This window comes from Ischnura elegans, chromosome 10, assembly GCF_921293095.1.
Source record: "Ischnura elegans chromosome 10, ioIscEleg1.1, whole genome shotgun sequence".
NCBI classification, from domain to species: Eukaryota; Metazoa; Arthropoda; class Insecta; order Odonata; family Coenagrionidae; genus Ischnura; species Ischnura elegans.
This window is the reverse complement of record NC_060255.1, coordinates 97,381,947-97,393,632: the sequence shown is the minus strand read 5'-3', so window position 1 is coordinate 97,393,632 and position 11,686 is coordinate 97,381,947. Positions and strand designations below refer to the sequence as shown.

The window sequence follows — 11,686 nt, the reverse complement described above, 5'->3', positions numbered from 1 at the left end:
TTGTTTTTTTCACTTTTACCCTACTAAAATAAATTTACAAGTTAAAATCAAGGAAAACTTGAAAACAATATACTAAGAGATACATATTTTGGTTGGAGTATCTTTCCTCCAACTAATGGTTTAGAACTTGATTAGTATTCTTTTATTAGATTGGACCAAACTTACCCCAATTTAGAGAAATCTGAAGAAAATTCTATTATGCGTGGAAAACATAATAACTCTTAGACCATATAAGCAACTAGACCCGCCATTGGGCCGGAACGCTGTGGCAAACGTCATAAGGTGGGGAAGTGAGGGGGATGAGGGAGCGTGACATCACGGTTGGGAATGCAGAGGATACACAGTATATGCACTTAAGATATTTTAACGCTAATCCGCTGAAAAGTGAAGATATTGGGTACGCAAAATGATTATAGACATAAAAAATATATTTTTGCAATGAACTAAGGCATCTTATAGCCTTGAATGTGTGCAAAAAGTTACATAAACCAAGATTAAGCAAGAAGCGATCGTATTAAATACATTGATTAAGAATGTCATATGTAAACATGGGCGTACCCAGCGAGGGGCAGCTGCCCCCCCTAGAAGCAAAAGTCTTTATGCAAAATAAGTACTGAATTGAAATGAAAGTATTCAACAAATTTTCTCCAAGCAACGAAAAATTACATGTATTAGTATAAGATAAGTAACTAAAATAAAACTATTTTTTCAAGGAAATAATCTCATAAACTAATAAAGCACTGTTATAATTTTCTTAAAATGTTGGTTTCATTCGTCTTTTCCATGCTAAAATATCACACTTGGCTTCCCCCCTCAACCCTAGACCATGGCTTGCCCCTCCCCCCCCCAGTTATTACCCTTGTATGTAAACACGTAATACAAGAATATTAAACGTTACTAAATATTTACCAAAGGGGTGACCAAATTTTAACATTCGTAGAGGGGGACACCATTGACCGAGGGGGTTCTTGATTAAAAATGTGGTCTTTATTTTAATTTATTTCTTTAATATTTTTTCATTATAAGAAAAAATTACAATGCAAAAATGGTATATTAATATTTTTTTAATTTCAACACAATTACAATTTACAAATATGATGCATTAAAAATGAAGTTCAGTATTATTTTTTTCTTTGGCATAATTCTCATATCTGACTATTTTTTTCTTAATTTCTTTTGCGGAAAGGGTCATGAAATTTTTCACATGAATTTTTTAAGTTATTTTTCACACATTGAATTGCTTTCAAAGTCTCAACTCTTGATAGTTATTTTTCTGATGCACACACTTCATTTACAGCAGAAAAAACACGTTCAGTTGCAGCATTAGCGTGTGGTAAGGGCAACGAATATTCCTTAATTTTAGTGCATTATTGTATGGGATATGCTTTCTTTCAAAATGATGAAATATTTATACCCATTTGTACTCCATCAAGATTTGAGCAGAAGCCCAAGATTTTACCCTTTTATAACCAATATATTTTTTTAATAATGATACTTCAGTAAAAAGATCATTTTCGGAAATATTATTACATGGGAAATTTTGTGTACAATGATCAAATGATTTTTGAACATCATTCCAATTAAGTTCATGTTTTAATGTAATCCAATGAAAATGTACAATATAATTTTGATAAAGTGTCCGCTCTTGTAAATAATCTATGCAGTTACTGTAGAAATTTTTAATGTGATTCATGATATCTGCACAATTTATTGCGCCCTGTTCTTCGAGCTCACTTTCACTCTTACCGACATCGGTTAACCATCTGGTAAATTGAAGAAAATTACTCTCTAACCGCTTTTGATACAGAAATTTTAAAATTGTAACTTCATTCGCTACTTCGATTACCAAAATTTTATTACCTTCAATAACTTCAATAGCATTTTGGTAAAGAGGTGATTGATTGTGTATAAACTCTATCTAAATTTGAGGATTCTTTCTCAAATCTCTCTTCTAAAATTCTAGGATATTAAACCTGTGATAGAAAGAAGGATTTCATAGTGTGGTATAATTTCAAAATTCTATCTACAGTAAGACGAAAGCTAACTAGTGTGTTTTACAATAACCAAGTATTTTCTTATATGTATTAGACTTCTGCAGCTTCACAAAATTCTTTCAGCATTTGAACTCGCACAGTGTAATGTAGAAATAAAAATATATTTTTATAACAATATTTTCCACATCTGCAGGACACAAATCAGCAGCTGTTTGAACGGTGTTATGTATCATATGCGCTGCAAAACAATTTTGATAACTTGTGATGTACAGGCCTTAAGTCTGAAGAAATGATTATGAAAAATGGCATGGAAAGACATCCTTCTGCTAATGTTAGTTTCTTTTCTTTGCCTCCATAAGTTGTTTTTACTAAAAATGTCTGTATTTTGGAAGAAGATGCAGCAGTATTTAAATATCTTTTATGTTCTTGCGTTTCCAAGTGCTTCGAAATATCATTCCTGCTGCCGTGCAAAATAGAAAATTATCCATTCCATTTCAGATATTTGACAAAGTAATCGCTTCTGGATTTTTTTAATAATATAAGGTTCACTTCTCAGATGATCTTTGAATTTGCATCCTCTTTTGTTAAGCATTATGACAAAAATCTAAAAAATTAAATTGTCGTAAATTGTTTATAAAATTTAATTGAAAACTCTGCAAATACATTCATACGGAATTACATGAAAATATGTAATAAGTTAGTTAATAAATAAAATAAAATTGATCGTTATAAAGAAAATTTATTTCTAAAATTATTTTAATCCAATCCTCTATTTGTTTATAAATTATTAATGTATTAAAAGGTATAATTTATTTCAAGAATTTTCTGTAGCGTACGTAAGTCGTAGGTGTAACTTTCAGGGCCGGCGCTAGACCTTTTTCCACCACCACAAAATATAAATAACACGAGAGCTCACTGCTAAATAAAAAAAATATGCATTTACGAAAGAACTAAATTACTTACCTAAATCATCTGAATGCTGATTTGTTGACATTCCTGTTTTAATAGCATTAGCACGCAGTTCAATTTGCATCGCATAAGTGACCGTTAAAAAACTCAATATGCGAAGGTGTTGCCGTGTTACTTCATGGGCGACTGGCAAATTATTTACACCATGACCCTTTTCATCTCTTAAATTCACCCCGTTACCAATTTTTGCATAAGATTTCATACTTTTATAATGATTTTCTTAATGATGCTAGATCGCTAACGAGATAAGAAAAAAATCTGCGGAAGTGTACAAAGGGCTTTCTCTTCATTTTACGGCCACAATATGTTTTCGTCATTGCCAATGCCGAAAAATGTCACTGCTCATTAATTGTAAGTTCACCAATCCAACCATGGTTGAAAGAATACTTCTTGTACATAACGCAATAAATGCACTGAATAGTAGAGGCCTTCACGTTGTAGAAATCCATCTTACTGATTTGTGAATGAAAAACTTTGCTGTTTCTACAAATTTGGAATTTTATTTTCCTGACTAGTTTCGATACACTGTATCATATTCATAGGACTAGCCCTATGAATATGCTAGTCCTATGAATATGATACAGTGTATCGAAACTAGTCAGGAAAATAAAATTCCAAATTTGTAGAAACAGCAAAGTTTTTCATTCACAAATCAGTAACGCAATAAATATTAGTACTTAATAATAAATAGTAGTATTAAAATCATGAAGAAAATTGTCAAAATACAGCAGTGATACAGTGAATCCCCATTCGTAGCCATGCACTACATCGATGCAGTTCCCAAGTGTGGCGTCATGCTGCCTTAAAAGTGGGAGGGAAGCGGAGGGGAGATATTGGCCACATGGCGAGCCATGGGTAGGGGTGGAGCATGGCGGGTCTAGTTGCTCATATGGTCTCAGTAATAACTAGATAAAATCTGAAAATCTATACAAATAAAACAGAAGTATTGTTCTGCAGTACAAGAGAAGAGGAGCAAACCAAGCTGAAACTAGGAAAGCATTAACTTAGGGAGGTGAAAACCAGAGTAGCTGAAAGAACAATGATGGAAATAGTGGAAATGCTCACACAAAGAAGGCATTCCTCATAAAGGAATATCCTTGCAGCTGAGAATATAAGCATTGAGGAACGGATGTAATAACGGATATAATTATTAGGACTTACATTTGGGACATGCTCCTTTACAGTCGAGGTATGAACAGTAATGGAAGCAGAGAAGTCAAGATTGGAAGCATTCGAAATTGATGTAAAGGCCTGGTTACACTAGGTATTTCCTCATTTGAGTTATGTCTAAATGTATGAATGCGTGAATGAACATGAAAATGCACCGTGTAACCACCCAACTTCAATGAATGCATGAACAGAAAATAGAACCAGCTCTAATTTGGTTCATGCATTTGTACATGTTTCATTCCGGTCTGCAAAAATCATTCACACAAACAGTCATTAACCCGTGTGGGTTAACGTACCATGTAAACATGCCTAAATAGAAGAATGATTATGATTAAATGGATAGATGGTGTAAGTAATGAGGAATTTTAGAGCAGTCTTCTGAAAACCTCGGGAAGAAGACGGAACCACTGCATTGGCCACATCATGAGGCATCTAATGAAAATAATTTTTGAAAGGCAGGTGGAAGGGAAGATCGGCAGACGTAGGACTTGAATAAGATATGTACCTAGATGATGAAGGTTGTACAACACGAGAAATGATGGTGATGTTAAAAGACTGGCTGATTGGAGAATTGATTAGAGAGCTGTATCAAACCAATCCTCTGATTGTCAACTGGTAGTTAGATGGAAGGAAAGACAAATTACCTCAATTAAGTCTGCCTTACAGCCAATCTCTCATAATGTATAACAAAAAAACATTAAATCATCAGGGCAAACTTTTATTAAGTTGGTGAAGTCATTACAGCAACAGTTCATCAACTTATTTAGCAAGAGCTGCTCAATGAGAGAACAAATTGCTCACAAGAATGTAGACAACAAAAAACCATGTTGAGACCGATGGGTAGCTGAAAAGATGTGACCAACTAGGAGAGAGCTTGTGACATTACCAACTTATCTCCAAAGAGTTTAGGATGTTGATTTTTACGGCGTACAGTTTGAGAAGTAGATGGCAAATTGAGAAACTGAAAATCTCTTTATCCTTGAAACTATTGCAATGGAAAATAAAAAAAGTGATGACTGAGCCAATAGTTTACCACAAACAAAATTTTCCAGGGTGGAATATGTCATGTGCACGACACTATATGCCGGGCTGCATGCCCGTACACTGTAGTAATGATAAGCTGATAGGCCTTGTGATCCTCATTTTCCTGTTGAAACCCCTTGCACCTTCCCTAGCGAGAGATGAAAGTAGAGGTTCCTAAGGGTAATACATGATGAATTATGGTTATTTCCAGTGGTGTAACTAGGAGAGGGAGGAGGGGATGTATTCCCCCCAAAGCGTCATAGAAATCAAAAATTTCTTTAAAATCTTGCCTGAAATTTTGATACCTAATACCTGCCTCTGCTCAAAGGCAACTTTCAAGTGCCAAAATGATGTAAAATGCATTTTCATGCATGATGATATTTTAATGCTGTATATTGAATGACATTTTATGGCTATGAGTGAGTATGTGTTTTATATGAATGGTTTTCTTTTATGGGAATCATATGTTCATTTATATGCACACATGTTCCACACGATTGTGGTATTCATATAGATCCACCTATCACCTTGATTCATTTGCCTTTAGAAATGTGTAAAAAGTCTTACAACACATGAGAATAATGAAATGCAAAGTAAACACTCCTACAAGCGTCAACACTAAGAGAGTGTTAACTGTGAGCAACAAAAATTAGGCAGACTCAGCAAAATTAGCCATGATGTGCATGAATTCAAGGTCAAAGCGGGTAGAAGTCCGCATGATCTGTCCTCTGCCACAACTATCACTATGCTTGAAGACATCTTTTTGGTGCATGGCTACCCTTCTGTAATGGTTTCCGACAATGCAAGTATCTTCAGGAGTGAAGAGTTCATAAATTACTGCAAAGGGCATGGGATGTTCCAAAATTTCAGCGCACCAAATCACCCAGCCAAAAGTGGACTTGTGGAACACAGCATCCAGATGCTGAAGAGGAGACTTGAGGCTGCTGCTGATGATCCCAATCCACTAAGTTATGGGACATTATGTTCCGCTATAGGGCAACACCTTAGGCCTCTGGTCAGTCTCCAGCAGAGCTTTACCTGAAGAGGAGGATTTGCACACGTCTCGACCCCCTCCTTCCCAATGGCAAAGCTCTTGTCCCAAAAAAGCCTACTCTTCCATGGCCTACTGACTCACAAATTCACACAGTCTCTAAATGGGTGAGAGAGTACATATGCAGGAAATCTTGAGTTGGCAGTTTGGTACCATCTTAAAGAGGCTTGGCAATTGCCATTACATCGTCGAGGTTGGATGCCAGTCATATCATCAAACGCCACATCAATCAGCTGATTGCCACCTTGAATCTGAAAAAACAAGTATCATTTGCTCCTTTGTTTCTACAGCACACATCGAGTGTGCCATGCTTGGCAGGAGCTGCAGGGGTGGCTCCTGATTGTCAAATGACGCCAACCCACTAATCGCTGCTGGCGCCATCTCTTCCGCAGGTGGTTTGACCAACCATGTTTCCTATGGCCAGTAACCTCCTCCCAAATCCTGCCAGGATCCAGCAGAAGCCGGCCTGTCTTTAGGACTATGTTATCTTAAAATAAGTGGGGGAGACTAATGTGATTATAAGATTACGCTACGGATGTTTACATTTTCTATATTTAAATGATGATAAGTATTGTTGTGTTGTCGATCTTCTTTAAGAAATTCAATAGCAATAAATAGTGATCGATGCAAGAGCTTCATCTTATTCCTTATACCTGCCATCAGTCACAACAGAAATCCATTGCTTTGGCTGTTTTATTTTGGTCTTGACAGTGGCAACAAGGAAGGTGAATTCAAAAAGAAAAATTTTCATAGAAAAGATTAAAGGTTTTCTTAAATGAGACTACAAAATAAATTTTAGACAGAACAATCATCATGGAGCAAAAAAGTGTAAGTAATTGAGAACTGGATTCACTAAAGAGTCTAGTTTAAAAGTTGCGTTGCTACCAGATCTGCTTCACGCAGATACGCAAAGTTGCAAAGAGTCGCTTTTACAGCAGTTATCCGATAATAAAGGATTGAAGATCGAGACAGAAGCATTCTAGTCTCAAAAATTTTTGTACTTACTATAAATGGGCGAATTAGGCTTAAAAATGTATGCATTACCTGAGGAAGTCCGATTAATGATTGAAGACTGCCTCATGAGGGCATGAAAAGGTGACCTCATCAGCTTTCACTAAATGGCATTAACGAATTTTTGGAATCTCACTCGGCGGACACGATATTTTAATGCTGCATTGGATAACGTTTTACGGTTATGAATGGGTACAAGTGTTTTATATGATTTCATTTTTTAGGTTTTACATGTTAATTTGAATTGGTGTACACACTTGTTTTACACGATTGTTGTATTTATATAAATCCTCATATTGCCTTGATCATTTTGCCTTTTGAACAGTGTAATATTGTACACTTAACGATATCCGTTCCACTTTATTGTAGGCTGAATGATTAATAAATATTATTATCTATGAGCGCCGCAGAATAGCAGGTAATTTTGGTTGGAATTTTAACCGAAGTGATAAAACTATGTGAGCTTAGCCCTGAGGAGAATTTCTTCTGATTGGGACCACTTACATAAAGATCAACCAGATCAACATTGAAGTCACCCGCCATAGCAACAATATTTCTAGCATAAAATAGTTGTACAACTCAGATTCCTCTAAGTTGAAATATATGACAGTAAAATTGCATACCTTCACTTTAATCTGCAATCGTTAACGGGGACCAATCTCAAAACCAGAAAAAAAGGTTTTGACATTCACATTACTAACTCCTGCTGACGAATCCAAATTTTGCGCTATGACCGGTTTTCAACTGTCACTGTGCACTCGATGCTGTTCTGCTTGTACATCCGGGTGGTTTGCGCCGAACAGCTGCGCAATAACCTGATTTCATCAACCATAAATTTCCTAATAGAGATTCTGCTAGAAAGTGTAACGTAAGTAAACATTGTTAAGATTTTTTACGCTCTTATTGGATATATGTTAATCTTGAACTTGTATTTTAATGCCTACTTGCCGAATTCAGTGATTTAAGTGGAGGATTTCGTTGTGTTTTCACTTAATTGAGGTCTAGCTATCAAGCAAAAAATCCCTCTTTAGTTATTTAGCCTGAACGTCTTTAAGTTAAGGGTGTGAGTACTGGGTGATTTTTTCTAGCTTGTTAAATAATCATCTGTGCTGTTAGTTATTTCTTAAGCCTAAGCGAGAAATAATGGGCGGCGGCGCAAGACGGAAGTATTCGTTATGGATCTGATTAAAACTACCAACATGGCAGTTTGACAACCTGGCGAGAAACGTTCCAATTTAATTTCTAACGTTACTCTTACAATTTTAGCGCATAAGTTGTGGCTGAGTGGGTATAACTACTTATAAGCCGTCTTATCAAGTTTATTTTCGCTTTTAGAGTGAGAACAAGAGAGATGTGTCAGAAAGGGAAGCCTTTTACTTGGAAATAGGAGCATACCTCTGGGCTTGTTTTGCGTTCGTGTACGATGAAATAATTTATGTTTAATTTTGGTTTTTCGTAACAATTGCTACTTCGGAATTGCAATTTTTCATGTAAGGCATTGATGCGCAAATTTCCGAAAATTATCATAAGGTGTAGAATATATTTAAGTTTTTGACGTTTATCGCTGGAAAATGTCTGTTGTTTTGATTTTTGTTTTTAGTGCAGCCAAGGATATTAGACCTTGAATTCATGTCAGACGTTGTTATTTTGTTTTGTCTATGATTATTTATGGGGTTTTAATTAAATTTGACGATTTTATATTATTCAAGAGGTATTCGAAGATTCGTAATTGGTGTTATATTTTGTTTTTCTCGGAAAGTTTTTGACGGATTATTAATTTGGTGAAAGTCAGCATAAATGGGTTTAGGCAGTAGAGTAATGTTAAATTGTGGCCAGGTGTCTCAAAGAACAATGATTTACAGCATCGCCAGTTTAATTTCGCCAGTAAACAAACTTAGAAAATTTTAATTGGTTAAAGCACCCATATGTTTTCGTTTTTAAGACGGCGATCGAACTGGCCTTTTGCCTTATATATTCAGTATTTTGGATCAGTGTTAAAAATTTTCAATTCCGATGCTCGAGGTTAGGCAGCTTCGAAGTTGAACGGAAGTGAAATAATAATTCCGAGGCATTTATATTTTTAAATCACTACAAAATTCAAGTGAAAATGAATGCGTACACATTTTGTTTCCTTGAGTGTTATTTTGTTTGTTACGTGTCCTTGTCATTACAGCGAACTGTCACTTCCTGAGTAGCAAAAAATCATGTCAGTTCTCAACCAAAGTGGAGATGAACAAGTGGAATGTCCTCTGTGTATGGAGCCACTTGAGGTAGACGATCTCAACTTCTTCCCCTGCACATGCGGATATCAAGTAAGTAAAGATATTTTGAAAAGGTGGTCTACTTATTTAGATATAACTTAAGCATATTGACGTGTGGGTCAAAGGTTTCCTCTGTGTTGTCTTTTTGATTTTTCCTGAATTTTGGCTGTTTTTATCATTATATTTTCCTACAAATGCTGTTTTTGAGCATTTATTTGTATTTTATTGCTTGATTTAGAATCCTGTGTTAGTAATCGTTGTTAGTGTTGTCAATGTTTTATGTTACTCATGTTTCATTACACAGGGTTTTGCATGCTGCTGAATTGGGTCTTTAACCTTTAACCGTTAACTCACACCTTAGGGTGCTGGTGTGAACACAGGAGAAAAAGTTCCACACATTCACTAGCGTGTTCGTATGAGCACGCTTATTCTAAGGGTTAGCATTAAATCCGGCTGTGAAAGGCAGTCACTGTGAATTGAAATCTGGCGACTATATGTTAAGCCCAGAAGTGATGGCCTTTGCTTTGTGCAATTTATATTTCACTGAAAGGGCACAATTGCATAGTGCATCAACGCTTACCAGTACATGTGCAAATTCATGAATTCTCTGAAAAGAATGCACTGACTAACCACTCATCTTGTAAATATGTATGAACAGAAAATAGAACCTGTTCATGCATGTGTACATGTTCTGTTCCACCAATATCGTTCAGCATTCACGTGGTAACTTTAATGAATAGTGCAGCCAGTGTTTTAATTGTGGTGGACTAGGTGATTTCTTGATGAATGCGTAGCACTTCCACTGCCAATCATTTTGATGGAAGCTTTTTCCATGTGATGGAGCTGTTTGTTTGCTTTTGAAGCAGGGTGCACGGGTGTGTCCTTAGCATTGAAAATGTTAAAGCTGTCCATTAGTGTAATGTGATCATTTGCATTTTCATTCAATATATATGGGTAATGTGCTTGTAACTAATAGCATTGGTCTCCGTGCACAAATTTATTGTATTTTCAGCAGAAATGAGGCTATTTTAGGTTTGCTACTTCAGCATTTGCACAAGTGTCTAATGTGATTTTGAGTCATCTGTGGCTCGTAAGATAAGTAGTTAGTTTCCTGGGACCCATGTCTTTTGGTGGAAGCTCCTTTCTTGATGCAATTTTTCTCTTTTGATTCTCTTGTCCAAAGTCTGTAACCTGGAGGGCACAACTCCTTCATCCGAAGGGAATGGGCGAAAAGACAAAAGAATTCCTATGCTGTATAGTCTAGCATATAAGACAACTTTTTAAGGCAGGAAAATCTTCTCAAAAGTCAGGGGTTATCTTATATGCCGGGTCAGGTCTCACAGTGCCAGTTTTCAAACTTGAACCCTGCTCTTTGCAAATGGTGGAGGAAGCTCCAAAATCTCTGCAACTGGATCTCTGCTGTATGCAGTGACTGTATGAAAGCAGCAAGGACATCACTGTTCAAGTTATAATAATTTGAAAGCAATACAGTGAGCATAGCCCTTAAACCTAAATTACATCTGGAGGAATTGGGGGTCGTCTTGCACGTCAGAATGTATGGTATTTGGGAATGGAAAAATTCAGAAAACTGGGTTACTGAATTAGTGATGTTACTCTGAGATCCAGTAAGATAATGATGACAGAAAGATTAAAGTGAGGCATTTGTGAGAGGAATACTTATTGGAGGAAGTGCATTTGATGAAGTGATTTTTAATAAATACAGTGGTATCATAACTTTGCCTACTCAACATGATAAGTAAACTTCCAGCGTTCAGTCCATGGTGTATGGATGATTAATTTAACCGTGGCAGATAGGAGTATACTATAGTAATGGGCAATTTTTACTAATACCAGTATGACCAGATTGCGACACTAGATCAGTGCATGGGTTGGTTGTAACACTCTTTAGTATGCGCATAATGAAGCTTGACGATGTAAGTGAGACTTTCTTGAGACATGTAAACTGAAAACATACAATTTTCATCAATTTGCTTTTATGAAATCACTATTCATTTTGTGGTTAGCCTCAAAATAGTTCACATAACTTGCTCTGTAATTATGGAAAATAGGTGCAATTGAAGTAACTTTTGTGCTTATTTCTGGAAGTAGTTTAAAAGTAATTCTAGGCTAATTTTTAGATGTCTTACCGTATCAATAGATCATGAGGTAGAAAGTGTCATGGTCACAACCTAAACGTTTCTCTTGGT

The 11,686-nt window shown here is 36.0% G+C and overlaps 1 protein-coding gene across 2 annotated transcripts in view; it reads left to right on the top strand.

Annotated features, from left to right (window-relative positions):
- Window positions 1-7,980: 7,980 nt before the first annotated feature.
- Window positions 7,981-11,686, top strand: part of LOC124167335 (trithorax group protein osa) — a 47,065-nt gene continuing 43,359 nt past the window's right edge. For both annotated transcript variants that reach the window (XM_046545324.1, XM_046545323.1), the window contains exons 1-2: window positions 7,981-8,086; window positions 9,392-9,530. In XM_046545324.1, the coding sequence (XP_046401280.1) occupies window positions 9,423-9,530 (108 nt within the window). In that variant the 5' untranslated portion in view covers window positions 7,981-8,086; window positions 9,392-9,422. The remainder of the gene's footprint in view (window positions 8,087-9,391; window positions 9,531-11,686) is intronic.